Source organism: Odontesthes bonariensis, chromosome 12 (genome assembly GCF_027942865.1).
Source record: "Odontesthes bonariensis isolate fOdoBon6 chromosome 12, fOdoBon6.hap1, whole genome shotgun sequence".
Taxonomy (NCBI): domain Eukaryota; kingdom Metazoa; phylum Chordata; class Actinopteri; order Atheriniformes; family Atherinopsidae; genus Odontesthes; species Odontesthes bonariensis.
Window position 1 is genome coordinate 38881809 of NC_134517.1, and position 17479 is coordinate 38899287.

Below are 17479 nucleotides of genomic sequence, written 5' to 3' on the forward strand. Positions count from 1 at the left end.
AGATGCTGAGTCCTGTCAGATGAACAGCAAACAGCTCCTTTTGTCTTCACTGACTTTTCCCTCCATACTGAACATTTTCCAGCAGCCCATAGGTGCTGTTATGACGGAGCAGCTCCGTCAGTCAAACCTGAAAACAGTCGCCGTTTCAAACGACGGATTTAACCTTGTAGCGCCCACAGTTGCAGATATGCAACAAGCTTTTTATTTATTTACATTATTTATTTACATTTTATTTTTATTTACATTACATTATTTGATTTTTTAAATTGACATACATTATTTACATTCATGTGTAATATTTTTTTACATTAGATTTTATGTGCCGACAGTTGTCACAGCATCATTTTCTTGGCTCAGTGAGTTACACTCTGCTCTGCGGTGCTCTGTTCTAGTTCCTTCTGCTCTCGTTTGGTGTGCTCTGCTTTGTCCACCTTTCACAGCGGTAATGGGAGCTCAGCTCTCCAAATTGTATTATTATGATTATTTTTTTGCATTTTTTTATTAGCTTCATGTGCACATTTTTTATTTACATTACATTTTTATTTACATGACATTTTTTGCATTTTATATGTGCTTCACTTTTTCACAACAAAGATCTGTGAAATCTGTTTGATTTGTTGTTGAATGGAAAGTTTATGATGGTTGCGTTCCGCACTGTTTATTAAGAATGTTCAATAAAGGTTTATTATATACATTTTATTGTGGTAGCAGCAGCTACTGGTGAACTTTCACTAAACCTTTTCTGCCAAACGATCTGCAGAGAATGACTTGGTTTTGAGAACTAAATTAATCAGGAAAGCCCACAGCTGCTAATATGCAACATTGCCTAAAATGATCAAAAATAGCCAAATTCCAAAAATTCCAAAAATATTGGTTTATTCCCACCCAAAAAGATGCAAGAAGAGCCAAAATGATTTTTTTCAATGATTATTCATATGCTTGGGTGCTACAAGGTTAAGGGCTCTGAGCTGATGTAAACATGTGTTTAACCCTTCTCTGGGAGCTGTTTCAGACAGTCTGGCCCTTCTTCCATTCGGCTCCACTCACCGCTGTGAATGCGAAGATGCTCCTTCAGGTGGTGCTTGTACTTAAAGGCTTTTCCACACTCACTGCACTTGAACTTGCGGTTTGCAGCTCCATCACTGAGAAGCGGAGGCTGCAGAGAGAAAAACAGATCTGAGGTGATGAAGGAGGAGTGGGAGTCGAGCAGAGAGGGAACACAAGCAGATGTGATGGTGGCAGATTCTGCTGGAACTCAGAGCGAAAGGCTTTCTGAGAAACAACGTGGGATGGCGCCGCTCAGAGGTAACACTTTCCGGTGGAGGTGCATTCCCAACATTTGAAATGCAAATACAGAGATATACAAACACAAACAGGGTCCCCCCACAGCAGAGTGGGAGCTGAAATCATTTCGTCTCAGAAGAAACACCAACCTGAACACTTATTTACTGAGAAGATAACAGGCTTCTGCATGAGTTAAAGATGGAGGAGCACGAGTTAAATATGGAGGAGTTAAAGATGGGGGAGCAAAAGGTTAGAGATGGAGGAGTTAAAGATGAAGGGAGCACGAGTTAAAGATGGAGGAGCACGAGTTAAGAATGGAGGAGCACGAGTTAAAGTTGGAAGAGCATGAGTTAAAGATGGAAGAGCACGAGTTAAAGATGGAGGAGCACGAGTTAAAGATGGAGGAGCACGAGTTAAAGATGGAGGGCATGAGTTAAGAATGGAGGAGCATGAGTTAAAGTTGGAAGAGCACGAGTTAAAGATGGAGGAGCACGAGTTAAAGATGGAGGGCATGAGTTAAGAATGGAGGGCAAGAGTTAAAGATGGAAGAGCACGAGTTAAAGATGGAAGAGCACAAGTTAAAGATGGAGGAGCACGAGTTAAAGATGGAGGAGCACGAGTTAAAGATGGAGGGCACGAGTTAAAGATGGAGGAGCATGAGTTAAAGATGGAGGAGTTAAAGATGGAGGAGCACGAGTTAAATATGGAGGAGTTAAAGATGGAGGAGCATGAGTGAGAGATGGAGGAGTTAAAGATGGAGGAGCATGAGTTAAAGATGGAGGGAATGAGTTAAAGATGGACGAGTTAAAGATGGAGGAGCACGAGTTAAAGATGGAGGAACACGAGTTAAAGATGGAGGAACACGAGTTAAAGATGGAGAGAACGAGTTAAAGATGGAGGGAACGAGTTAAAGATGGAGGAGCACGAGTTGAAGATGGAGGGAACGAGTTAAAGATGGAGGGCACGAGTTAAAGATGGACGAGTTAAAGATGGAGGAGCACGAGTTAAAGATGGAGGAGCACGAGTTAAAGATGGAGGGAACGAGTTAAAGATGGACGAGTTAAAGATGGAGGAGTACGAGTTAAAGATGGACAAGTTAAAGATGGAGGAGCACGAGTTAAAGATGGAGGAGCACGAGTTAAAGATGGAGGAGTACGAGTTAAAGATGGACGAGTTAAAGATGGAGGGCACGAGTTAAAGATGGAGGAGCACAAGTTAAAGATGGAGGAGCACGAGTTGAATATGGAGGGCACGAGTTAAAGATGGAGGAGCACGAGTTAAAGATGGAGGAGCACAAGTTAAAGATGGAAGAGCACGAGTTAAAGATGGAGGGCACGAGTTAAAGATGGAGGAGCACAAGTTAAAGATGGAAGAGCACGAGTTAAAGATGGAGGAGAACGAGTTAAAGATGGAGGAGCACGAGTTAAAGATGGAGGGAACGAGTTAAAGATGGACGAGTTAAAGATGGAGGAGTACGAGTTAAAGATGGACAAGTTAAAGATGGAGGAGCACGAGTTAAATATGGAGGGCACTAGTTAAAGATGGAGGAGCACGAGTTAAAGATGGAGGAGCACAAGTTAAAGATGGAAGAGCACGAGTTAAAGATGGAGGGCACGAGTTAAAGATGGAGGAGCACGAGTTAAAGATGGAGGAGCACGAGTTAAAGATGGAGGAGCACGAGTTAAAGATGGAGGAGCACAAGTTAAAGATGGAGGAGCACGAGTTAAAGATGGAGGAGTTAAAGATGGAGGAGCACGAGTTAAAGATGGAGGAGCACGAGTTAAAGATGGAGGGCACGAGTTAAAGATGGAGAGCACGAGTTAAAGATGGAGGAGCACAAGTTAAAGATGGAGGAGCACGAGTTAAAGATGGAGGAGCACAAGTTAAAGATGGAGGAGCACGAGTTAAATATGGTGGAGTTAAAGATGGAGGAGCATGAGTTAGAGATGGAGGAATTAAAGATGAAGGGAGCACGAGTTAAAGATGGAAGAGCACAAGTTAAAGATGGAGGGCATGAGTTAAGAATGAAGGAGCACGAGTTAAAGTTGGAAGAGCATGAGTTAAAGATGGAAGAGCACGAGTTAAAGATGGAAGAGCACAAGTTAAAGATGGAGGAGCACGAGTTAAAGATGGAGGAGCACGAGTTAAAGATGGAGGAGCACGAGTTAAAGATGGAGGGCACGAGTTAAAGATGGAGGAGCATGAGATAAAGATGGAGGAGTTAAAGATGGAGGAGCACAAGTTAAAGATGGAGGAGCACGAGTTAAATATGGAGGAGTTAAAGATGGAGGAGCAAAAGGTTAGAGATGGACGAGTTAAAGATGAAGGGAGCACGAGTTAAAGATGGAGGAGCACGAGTTAAAGATGGAGGGCATGAGTTAAGAATGGAGGAGCACGAGTTAAAGTTGGAAGAGCATGAGTTAAAGATGGAAGAGCACGAGTTAAAGATGGAAGAGCACGAGTTAAAGATGGAGGAGCACGAGTTAAAGATGGAGGAGCACGAGTTAAAGATGGAGGGCATGAGTTAAGAATGGAAGAGCACGAGTTAAAGATGGAAGAGCACGAGTTAAAGATGGAGGAGCACGAGTTAAAGATGGAGGAGCACGAGTTAAAGTTGGAAGAGCATGAGTTAAAGATGGAAGAGCACGAGTTAAAGATGGAAGAGCACGAGTTAAAGATGGAGGAGCACGAGTTAAAGATGGAGGAGCACGAGTTAAAGATGGAGGAGCACGAGTTAAAGGTGGAGGGCACGAGTTAAAGATGGAGGAGCATGAGTTAAAGATGGAGGAGCACGAGTTAAAGGTGGAGGAGCACGAGTTAAAGATGGAGGAGTTAAAGATGGAGGAGCATGAGTTAGAGATGGAGGAGTTAAAGATGAAGGGAGCACGAGTTAAAGATGGAGGAGCACGAGTTAAAGATGGAGGAGCACGAGTTAAAGATGGAGGAGCATGAGTTAAAGATGAAGAAGTTAAAGATGGAGGGCACGAGTTAAAGATGGAGGAGCACGAGTTAAACATGGAGGAATACGAGTTAAAGATGGAGGAGTTAAAGATGGAAGAGCACGAGTTAAATATGGAGGAGCACGAGTTAAAGATGGAGGGCACGAGTTAAAGATGGAGGGCACGAGTTAAAGATGGAGGAGCATGAGTTAAAGATGGAGGAGCACAAGTTAAAGATGGAGGAGCACAAGTTAAAGATGGAGGAGCACGAGTTAAATATGGAGGAGTTAAAGATGGAGGAGCATGAGTTAGAGATGGAGGAGTTAAAGATGAAGGGAGCACGAGTTAAAGATGGAGGAGCACGAGTTAAAGATGGAGGAGCACGAGTTAAAAGATGGAGGAGCACGAGTTAAAGATGGAGGGCACGAGTTAAAGATGGAGGAGCACGAGTTAAAGATGGAGGAGCACGAGTTAATATGGAGGAGTTAAAGATGGAGGAGCATGAGTTAGAGATGGAGGAGTTAAAGATGAAGGGAGCACGAGTTAAAGATGGAGGAGCACGAGTTAAAGATGGAGGAGCACGAGTTAAAAGATGGAGGAGCACGAGTTAAAGATGGAGGGCACGAGTTAAAGATGGAGGAGCACGAGTTAAAGATGGAGGAGCACGAGTTAAAGATGGAGGAGTTAAAGATGGAGGAGCACGAGTTAAAGATGGAGCAGTTAAAGATGGAGGGCACGAGTTAAAGATGGAGGAGCACGAGTTAAACATGGAGGAGCACGAGTTAAAGATGGAGGGCACGAGTTAAAGATGGAGGGCACGAGTTAAAGATGGAGGAGCATGAGATAAAGATGGAGGAGTTAAAGATGGAGGAGCACAAGTTAAAGATGGAGGAGCACGAGTTAAAGATGGAGGAGCACGAGTTAAACATGGAGGAGCACGAGTTAAAGATGGAGGAGTTAAAGATGGAGGAGCACGAGTTAAATATGGAGGAACACGAGTTAAAGATGGAGGTCACGAGTTAAAGATGGAGGAGCACGAGTTAAAGATGGAGAGCACGAGTTAAAGATGGAGGAGCACGAGTTAAAGATGGAGGGAACGAGTTAAAGATGGAGGAGCAAGAGTTAAAGATGGAGGAGCACGAGTTAAAGATGGAGGAGCACGAGTTAAAGATGGAGAGCACGAGTTAAAGATGGAGGAGCACGAGTTAAAGATGGAGGGCACGAGTTAAAGATAGAGTAGCACGAGTTAAAGATGGAGGAGCACGAGTTAAAGATGGAGGAGCACAAGTTAAAGATGGAAGAGCACGAGTTAAAGATGGAAGAGCACGAGTTAAAGATGGAGGAGCACGAGTTAAAGATGGAAGAGCACGAGTTAAAGATGGAGGAGCACGAGTTAAAGATGGAGGAGCACGAGTTAAAGATGGAGTAGCACGAGTTAAAGATGGAGGAGCACGAGTTAAAGATGGAAGGCACGAGTTAAAGATGGAGGAGCACGAGTTAAAGATGGAGGAGCACGAGTTAAAGATGGAAGGCACGAGTTAAAGATGGAGGAGCACGAGTTAAACAAGTTAGAATCGGCAGAATCCTGAACTGCTCTCTCTGAACAGCTGATCTCAGTGGTCTCTCTTTAACAGTTTAACTCAGGAAGTAAACAAATAAACAGCCACTTAGAGGATTATGGTTCCTGAGCCCAGCGGGAAAAAGACCATCTGGTCCAGGTTAGCTCCGGTGGGGGGCCAGCCTGGGCGGGGGGAAGGTAGTCTGATCTAAGGAACCTGAACCTGATGAAACACCTTCTTTAAACCTGATGAGTCAACGGCCCGTGTGCTCACCTGGTCTGCGGCGGGTCTGTGCGTGGTCATGTGACGCTCCAGCTGGGCGCGCTGGGCGAAGGTGTCGGCGCACAGCGGGCAGGCGAGGCCCTCCTCGTGCCTCTCATGGCGGTACTTGATGTGTTCCTTCAGGGACGTCAGCCGCTTGTAGCCGCGCTCGCAGTACGGACACGTGAGCAGCTGAGCAAAGTCGGCGGCGGCGCCGGGCGGCAGGTCTGCGGGGCGGGGTTAGAGGTCAGAGGTCAGAGGTCACCAAAGTACACTTTAATTCCACTTCCTCTTCAACACAGAGTTCATCCTCCTGTGAGCTCGTCAAACCAAAAGTCAGTAAAACCCTTCGTGTCTTTACAGGCTTTTATTTTGAAGGTGAAACTAAACAGATTTTTAAGTATTTCTCTTGTCTCACTTTCACAATAAAAGATATTTTACTGTTTTATGGACTGATGTTCCATTCAAACCTGCACGTGTTTGCTGTTCTCTCACCTTGCTCACACTCGTCCTGACCCACCGCCTCAGGTGTGCCCAGCCGTTTGACCTCCTCTGGGGCTTCTGGGTAAATGATGGCGGTGTCGCTGCGCTGCAGGTATTCAGCAATGGTTGCCGGGTGACCGTCGCTATCTTCCAGTTTCCGTTTCAGGAAGTACTCATCCAGCTCAGGGAAGCCTTCCAGCGTCTTCCCTAAACAGGAAACAGGAAATCATCATCATCATCAGAACGCCAACAAACACAATCATCATCAGCATCAGAACGCCAACAAACACAATCATCATCAGAACGCCAACAAACACAATCATCATCAGAACGCCAACAAACACAATCATCATCAGCATCAGAACGCCAACAAACACAATCATCATCAGAACGCCAACAAACACAATCATCATCAGAACGCCAACAAACATAATCATCATCATCATCAGAACGCCAACAAACACAATCATCATCAGAACGCCAACAAACATAATCATCATCATCATCAGAACGCCAACAAACATAATCATCATCATCATCAGAACGCCAACAAACACAATCATCATCAGAACGCCAACAAACACAATCATCATCATCATCAGAACGCCAACAAACATAATCATCATCAGAACGCCAACAAACATAATCATCATCATCATCAGAACGCCAACAAACACAATCATCATCAGAACGCCAACAAACATAATCATCATCATCATCAGAACGCCAACAAACACAATCATCATCAGAACGCCAACAAACATAATCATCATCATCATCAGAACGCCAACAAACACAATCATCATCAGAACGCCAACAAACTTAATCATCATCATCATCAGAACTCCAACAAACAATATCATCATCATCAGAACGCCAACAAACATAATCATCATCATCATCAGAACGCCAACAAACTTAATCATCATCATCATCAGAACGCCAACAAACATAATCATCATCATCATCAGAACGCCAACAAACACAATCATCATCAGAACGCCAACAAACATAATCATCATCATCATCAGAACGCCAACAAACACAATCATCATCATCATCAGAACGCCAACAAACACAATCATCATCAGAACGCCAACAAACACAATCATCATCAGCATCAGAACGCCAACAAACAAAATCATCATCATCATCAGAACGCCAACAAACACAATCATCATCATCATCAGAACGCCAACAAACTTAATCATCATCAGCATCAGAACGCCAACAAACATAATCATCATCATCATCAGAACACCAACAAACACAATCATCATCATCATCAGAACTCCAACAAACAATATCATCATCATCAGAACACCAACAAACACAATCATCATCATCATCAGAACGCCAACAAACTTAATCATCATCATCATCAGAACGCCAACAAACATAATCATCATCATCATCAGAACGCCAACAAACAATATCATCATCAGAACGCCAACAAACACAATCATCATCATCATCAGAACGCCAACAAACACAATCATCATCAGTATCAGAACGCCAACAAACACAATCATCATCATCATCAGAACGCCAACAAACACAATCATCATCAGCATCAGAACGCCAACAAACACAATCATCATCAGCATCAGAACGCCAACAAACACAATCATCATCAGTATCAGAACACCAACAAACACAATCATCATCAGCATCAGAACGCCAACAAACAATATCATCATCAGAACGCCAACAAACACAATCATCATCAGCATCAGAACGCCAACAAACACAATCATCATCAGAACGCCAACAAACACAATCATCATCAGAACGCCAACAAACACAATCATCATCAGAACGCCAACAAACACAATCAGCATCAGAACGCCAACAAACACAATCATCATCAGCATCAGAACGCCAACAAACACAATCATCATCAGCATCAGAACGCCAACAAACACAATCATCATCAGAACGCCAACAAACACAATCATCATCAGAACGCCAACAAACACAATCATCATCAGCATCAGAACGCCAACAAACACAATCATCATCAGCATCAGAACGCCAACAAACACAATCATCATCAGCATCAGAACGCCAACAAACACAATCAGCATCAGAACGCCAACAAACACAATCATCATCAGCATCAGAACGCCAACAAACACAATCATCATCAGCATCAGAACGCCAACAAACACAATCATCATCAGCATCAGAACGCCAACAAACACAATCATCATCATCATCAACGCCAACAAACACAATCATCATCAGCATCAGAACGCCAACAAACACAATCATCATCAGAACGCCAACAAACACAATCATCATCAGAACGCCAACAAACACAATCATCATCAGCATCAGAACGCCAACAAACACAATCATCATCAGAACGCCAACAAACACAATCATCATCAGCATCAGAACGCCAACAAACACAATCATCATCAGAACGCCAACAAACACAATCATCATCAGAACGCCAACAAACACAATCATCATCAGCATCAGAACGCCAACAAACACAATCATCATCAGCATCAGAACGCCAACAAACACAATCATCATCAGAACGCCAACAAACACAATCATCATCAGAACGCCAACAAACACAATCATCATCAGCATCAGAACGCCAACAAACACAATCATCATCAGCATCAGAACGCCAACAAACACAATCATCATCAGAACGCCAACAAACACAATCATCATCAGCATCAGAACGCCAAAAAACACAATCAGCATCAGAACGCCAACAAACACAATCATCATCAGAACGCCAACAAACACAATCATCATCAGAATGCCAACAAACACAATCATCATCAGAACGCCAACAAACACAATCATCATCAGCATCAGAACGCCAACAAACACAATCATCATCAGCATCAGAACGCCAACAAACACAATCATCATCAGCATCAGAACGCCAACAAACACAATCATCATCATCATCAACGCCAACAAACACAATCATCATCAGCATCAGAACGCCAACAAACACAATCATCATCAGAACGCCAACAAACACAATCATCATCAGAACGCCAACAAACACAATCATCATCAGCATCAGAACGCCAACAAACACAATCATCATCAGAACGCCAACAAACACAATCATCATCAGAACGCCAACAAACACAATCATCATCAGCATCAGAACGCCAACAAACACAATCATCATCAGAACGCCAACAAACACAATCATCATCAGAACGCCAACAAACACAATCATCATCAGCATCAGAACGCCAACAAACACAATCATCATCATCATCAGAACGCCAACAAACACAATCATCATCAGAACGCCAACAAACACAATCATCATCAGCATCAGAACGCCAACAAACAAAATCATCATCAGCATCAGAACGCCAACAAACAAAATCATCATCAGCATCAGAACGCCAACAAACACAATCAGCATCAGCATCAGAACGCCAAAAAACATAATCATCATCAGAACGCCAACAAACACAATCATCATCAGAACGCCAACAAACACAATCATCATCAGAACGCCAACAAACACAATCATCATCATCATCAGAACGCCAACAAACACAATCAGCATCAGAACGCCAACAAACACAATCATCATCATCATCAGAACGCCAACAAACACGATCATCATCATCATCAGAACGCCAACAAACACAATTATCATCAGCATCAGAACGCCAACAAACACAATTATCATCAGCATCAGAACGCCAACAAACACAATCATCATCATCATCAACGCCAACAAACACAATCATCATCATCATCAGAACGCCAACAAACACAATCATCATCAGCATCAGAACGCCAACAAACACAATCATCATCAGCATCAGAACGCCAACAAACACAATCATCATCAGAACGCCAACAAACACAATCAGCATCAGCATCAGAACGCCAAAAAACATAATCATCATCAGAACGCCAACAAACACAATCATCATCAGAACGCCAACAAACACAATCATCATCAGAACGCCAACAAACACAATCATCATCATCATCAGAACGCCAACAAACACAATCAGCATCAGAACGCCAACAAACACAATCATCATCAGCATCAGAACGCCAACAAACACAATTATCATCAGCATCAGAACGCCAACAAACACAATCATCATCATCATCAGAACGCCAACAAACACAATCATCATCAGCATCAGAACGCCAACAAACAAAATCATCATCATCATCAGAACGCCAACAAACACAATTATCATCAGCATCAGAACGCCAACAAACAAAATCATCATCATCATCAGAACGCCAACAAACAAAATCATCATCATCATCAGAACGCCAACAAACACAATTATCATCAGCATCAGAACGCCAACAAACACAATCAGCATCAGAACGCCAACAAACACAATCATCATCAGAACGCCAACAAACACAATCATCATCAGCATCAGAACGCCAACAAACACAATCATCATGAGCATCAGAACGCCAACAAACACAATCAGCATCAGAACGCCAACAAACACAATCATCATCAGCATCAGAACGCCAACAAACACAATCATCATCAGCATCAGAACGCCAACAAACACAATCATCATCAGAACGCCAACAAACACAATCATCATCAGAACGCCAACAAACACAATCATCATCAGCATCAGAACGCCAACAAACACAATCATCATCAGCATCAGAACGCCAACAAACACAATCATCATCATCATCAACGCCAACAAACACAATCATCATCAGCATCAGAACGCCAACAAACACAATCATCATCAGAACGCCAACAAACACAATCATCATCAGAACGCCAACAAACACAATCATCATCATCATCAGAACGCCAACAAACACAATCATCATGAGCATCAGAACGCCAACAAACACAATCATCATCATCATCAGAACGCCAACAAACACAATCATCATCAGCATCAGAACGCCAACAAACACAATCATCATCAGCATCAGAACGCCAACAAACACAATCATCATGAGCATCAGAACGCCAACAAACACAATCATCATCATCATCAGAACGCCAACAAACACAATCATCATCAGCATCAGAACGCCAACAAACACAATCATCATCAGAACGCCAACAAACACAATCATCATCAGCATCAGAACGCCAACAAACACAATCATCATCAGAACGCCAACAAACACAATCATCATCAGCATCAGAACGCCAACAAACACAATCATCATCATCATCAGAACGCCAACAAACACAATCATCATCAGAACGCCAACAAACACAATCACCATCAGCATCAGAACGCCAACAAACACAATCATCATCAGAACGCCAACAAACACAATCATCATCATCATCAGAACGCCAACAAACACAATCATCATCAGAACGCCAACAAACACAATCACCATCAGCATCAGAACGCCAACAAACACAATCATCATCAGAACGCCAACAAACACAATCATCATCATCATCAGAACGGCAACAAACAATATCATCATCAGAACGCCAACAAACACAATCATGATCAGCATCAGAACGCCAACAAACACAATCATCATCAGAACGCCAACAAACACAATCATCATCAGCATCAGAACGCCAACAAACACAATCATCATCAGCATCAGAACGCCAACAAACACAATCATCATCAGCATCAGAACGCCAACAAACACAATCATCATCAGCATCAGAACGCCAACAAACACAATCATCATCAGCATCAGAACGCCAACAAACACAATCATCATCATCATCAGAACGCCAACAAACACAATCATCATCAGAACGCCAACAAACACAATCAGCATCAGAACGCCAACAAACACAATCAGCATCAGAACGCCAACAAACACAATCAGCATCAGAACGCCAACAAACACAATCAGCATCAGAACGCCAACAAACACAATCATCATCAGCAAAAGGAGGTATGAGAACGCTGAGCGTCGTCTGACAGGCAATAACTATGTGTGACACCATCATCCTGAGCGATAATTGTGACTGTATGAGATTATCTTCAGGTGTTGGTCTCACCTGTAATGTTTCCCACAGTCTGCAGAGACCCTTCTGCACCCGCAGCATCGAGCTCATCCCTCCTGTTATCTGTTCACACAAACACAAAACAAACATCAGGATCCCACAGAGGCCACTGGTTGGTGGGAATGCAACCCTAACCCTAAAAAATTACCTCCCAGTGGACTGAGGATGAAAATGATTTAAATGTAAAGAGTCGTGCGATCCAGACTTTTATTTAGAATTTGAGTTTGACAGATTTTAGTTTTCCATTCATTTCAAGGAGAGAAAGTTTCTCAGTCTGTTTTCTCAGAGTGTTTACACTTTGGTTTAACTGTATTAGTTTGATTTTATCATCATTATACTGACAACAAACATAATCGATCAAAATAGAAACTAATACCCCGATAATATTTTTTGCCATATGGCCGTTACAGACCATGACTTCATCCTGTCACACTGTGTTTGTTGTTAATCTGGAGTTAAAAAGTTGTGTAAAGTCCCAAAGACGTGACTTCCTGCCACAGAAACTCACCCAGACCTCCGGCCTCCTTGGGCCTCCAGTTCTGGGCCTCCTGGTGGCCCCCACAGCCCTCCTGACCCCGGTGGGACAGCAGAGCGTAGCCCACCTGGGGCGATGCCTCCGGGGCGGGCACACCGGCCGGGCTGCCCGGCTCTTCCTCCTCTCCTCCTCCATTAGCAAAGCTGTTTTCCTCACTCAGCAGCGTCCTGTCCTCCTCATCGGTCTCTGAGGTTGACTCCACCACACTGTCATAGCTCAGGACTGAAAGGAGGAGGGAGAAAGGAGAAGGAGAAGAAGAAGAAGAAGGAGAAGAAGAAGAAGAAGAGTAGTTAGCACACAGAGTGTAAACGGCTGTGATGGTGACATCATCAGCTGCAGTCTGAACTAGTTCTGGTCTTTGTTGTGTGTTTCTGTGTCAGTTGTATACACAGTTGTATATCAGTTGTATACACAGTTGTATATCAGTTGTATATCAGTTGTATACACAGTTGTATATCAGTTGTATATCAGTTGTATACACAGTTGTATACACAGTTGTGTGTCAGTTGTATACACAGTTGTATATCAGTTGTATATCAGTTGTATACACAGTTGTATATCAGTTGTATATCAGTTGTATACACAGTTGTATACACAGTTGTGTGTCAGTTGTATACACAGTTGTATATCAGTTGTATACACAGTTGTGTGTCAGTTGTATACACAGTTGTATACACAGTTGTATACACAGTTGTATACACAGTTGTGTGTCAGTTGTATACACAGTTATATATCAGTTGTATACACAGTTGTATACACAGTTGTAAACACAGTTGTAAACACAGTTGTATATCAGTTATATATCAGTTGTATACACAGTTGTATACACAGTTGTAAACACAGTTGTAAACACAGTTGTATATCAGTTGTATACACAGTTGTATACACAGTTGTATATCAGTTGTATACACAGTTGTGTGTCAGTTGTATACACAGTTGTATATCAGTTGTATATCAGTTGTATATCAGTTGTATACACAGTTGTAAACACAGTTGTATATCAGTTGTATACACAGTTGTATATCAGTTGTATATCAGTTGTATACACAGTTGTATATCAGTTGTATATCAGTTGTATACACAGTTGTATACACAGTTGTATATCAGTTGTATACACAGTTGTATATCAGTTGTATACACAGTTGTATATCAGTTGTATATCAGTTGTATACACAGTTGTATACACAGTTGTGTGTCAGTTGTATACACAGTTATATATCAGTTGTATACACAGTTGTATACACAGTTGTAAACACAGTTGTAAACACAGTTGTATATCAGTTATATATCAGTTGTATACACAGTTGTATACACAGTTGTAAACACAGTTGTAAACACAGTTGTATATCAGTTGTATACACAGTTGTATACACAGTTGTATATCAGTTGTATACACAGTTGTGTGTCAGTTGTATACACAGTTGTATATCAGTTGTATATCAGTTGTATATCAGTTGTATACACAGTTGTAAACACAGTTGTATATCAGTTGTATACACAGTTGTATATCAGTTGTATATCAGTTGTATACACAGTTGTATATCAGTTGTATATCAGTTGTATACACAGTTGTATACACAGTTGTATATCAGTTGTATACACAGTTGTATATCAGTTGTATACACAGTTGTATATCAGTTGTATACACAGTTGTATATCAGTTGTAAACACAGTTGTATACACAGTTGTATATCAGTTGTATACACAGTTGTGTGTCAGTTGTATACACAGTTGTATATCAGTTGTATACACAGTTGTATACACAGTTGTATATCAGTTGTATACACAGTTGTGTGTCAGTTGTATACACAGTTGTATATCAGTTGTATACACAGTTGTATACACAGTTGTAAACACAGTTGTATATCAGTTGTATACACAGTTGTATATCAGTTGTATATCAGTTGTATACACAGTTGTATATCAGTTGTATATCAGTTGTATACACAGTTGTATACACAGTTGTATATCAGTTGTATATCAGTTGTATACACAGTTGTAAACACAGTTGTATATCAGTTGTATACACAGTTGTATATCAGTTGTATACACAGTTGTATACACAGTTGTATACACAGTTGTATATCAGTTGTATACACAGTTGTAAACACAGTTGTAAACACAGTTGTATACACAGTTATATATCAGTTGTATACACAGTTGTATACACAGTTGTAAACACAGTTGTAAACACAGTTGTATATCAGTTATATATCAGTTGTATACACAGTTGTATACACAGTTGTAAACACAGTTGTAAACACAGTTGTATATCAGTTGTATACACAGTTGTATACACAGTTGTATATCAGTTGTATACACAGTTGTGTGTCAGTTGTATATCAGTTGTATATCAGTTGTATACACAGTTGTAAACACAGTTGTATATCAGTTGTATACACAGTTGTATATCAGTTGTATATCAGTTGTATACACAGTTGTATATCAGTTGTATACACAGTTGTATACACAGTTGTATATCAGTTGTATACACAGTTGTGTGTCAGTTGTATACACAGTTGTATATCAGTTGTATACACAGTTGTATATCAGTTGTATACACAGTTGTATATCAGTTGTAAACACAGTTGTATACACAGTTGTATATCAGTTGTATACACAGTTGTGTGTCAGTTGTATACACAGTTGTATATCAGTTGTATACACAGTTGTATACACAGTTGTATATCAGTTGTATACACAGTTGTGTGTCAGTTGTATACACAGTTGTATACACAGTTGTATACACAGTTGTATATCAGTTGTATACACAGTTGTATATCAGTTGTATATCAGTTGTATACACAGTTGTATATCAGTTGTATATCAGTTGTATATCAGTTGTATATCAGTTGTATACACAGTTGTATACACAGTTGTATATCAGTTGTATATCAGTTGTATACACAGTTGTAAACACAGTTGTATATCAGTTGTATACACAGTTGTATATCAGTTGTATACACAGTTGTATATCAGTTGTATATCAGTTGTATACACAGTTGTATACACAGTTGTATATCAGTTGTATATCAGTTGTATATCAGTTGTATACACAGTTGTATACACAGTTGTATATCAGTTGTATACACAGTTGTATACACAGTTGTATATCAGTTGTATATCAGTTGTATACACAGTTGTAAACACAGTTGTATACACAGTTGTATACACAGTTGTAAACACAGTTGTAAACACAGTTGTATATCAGTTGTATACACAGTTGTATACACAGTTGTATATCAGTTGTATACACAGTTGTATATCAGTTGTATACACAGTTGTAAACACAGTTGTGTGTCAGTTGTATACACAGTTGTGTGTCAGTTGTATACACAGTTGTGTGTCGTATATCAGTTGTATACACAGTTGTATATCAGTTGTATATCAGTTGTATACACGGTTGTATATCAGTTGTATACACAGTTGTAAACACAGTTGTATATCAGTTGTATACACAGTTGTATATCAGTTATATACACAGTTGTATACACAGTTGTATATCAGTTGTATACACAGTTGTATACACAGTTGTATATCAGTTGTATACACAGTTGTGTGTCAGTTGTATACACAGTTGTATACACAGTTGTATATCAGTTGTATATCAGTTATATACACAGTTGTATACACAGTTGTATATCAGTTGTATACACAGTTGTGTGTCAGTTGTATACACAGTTGTATACACAGTTGTATATCAGTTATATACACAGTTGTATACACAGTTGTATATCAGTTGTATACACAGTTGTGTGTCAGTTGTATACACAGTTGTATATCAGTTGTATACACAGTTGTATACACAGTTATGTGTCAGTTGTATACACAGTTGTATATCAGTTGTGTGTCGTATACACAGTTGTGTGTCAGTTGTATACACAGTTGTGTGTCAGTTGTATACACAGTTGTATATCAGTTGTATACACAGTTGTGTGTCGCAGCAGCACAGGCTGAAGCAGATGAAACAGGGGGATGACATCATGGGGATGACATCATGGGAACAGGCAGCCGAGCGGCCCTCAGCCAGAACAGATTCAGCCTCCTTCTCCTTCTCGGAGGCCTGAGCTCAGGCTGTTGGGCTGGTGTGTTATCTCGCTTCCTGCTGCAGATTTTATCTGCCGACCAAATGCTCCCGCAGGAGGCTGCAGGTTCTCAGGGAACCCCCCCCCCCCCCGCGCTACACGGAGATTAGCCTGTTCATAATATGATCTTTGTCTGCAGCCGCCACAGCGCTCGCCTCCCGGACAACTGCGCAACAGGTGCAAATTAAAAGGGGAGCTGTGGTGGGCCGGGGTGAAATCTGCTGACCTGGGCTGAATACCAAGAGCGGGGGCTGGGGATGGGAGGGGGGGCGTGGGACAGGCCGGCTTTAATAAGAGGTGTGACCGGTTCAGACGGGTAAAGCCCACCGTGA

The 17479-nt window shown here is 41.4% G+C and overlaps 1 protein-coding gene across 2 annotated transcripts in view; it reads right to left on the reverse strand.

Annotated features, from left to right (window-relative positions):
• Positions 1–17479, reverse strand: part of zeb2a (zinc finger E-box binding homeobox 2a) — a 72657-nt gene that overhangs the window by 9848 nt on the left and 45330 nt on the right. For both annotated transcript variants that reach the window (XM_075480393.1, XM_075480394.1), the window contains exons 2-6: positions 13036–13284; positions 12522–12590; positions 6539–6733; positions 6056–6270; positions 1048–1156 (exon numbers count right to left, since the gene is read on the reverse strand). In XM_075480393.1, coding sequence (XP_075336508.1) covers positions 1048–1156; positions 6056–6270; positions 6539–6733; positions 12522–12590; positions 13036–13284 — 837 coding nt within the window. The remainder of the gene's footprint in view (positions 1–1047; positions 1157–6055; positions 6271–6538; positions 6734–12521; positions 12591–13035; positions 13285–17479) is intronic.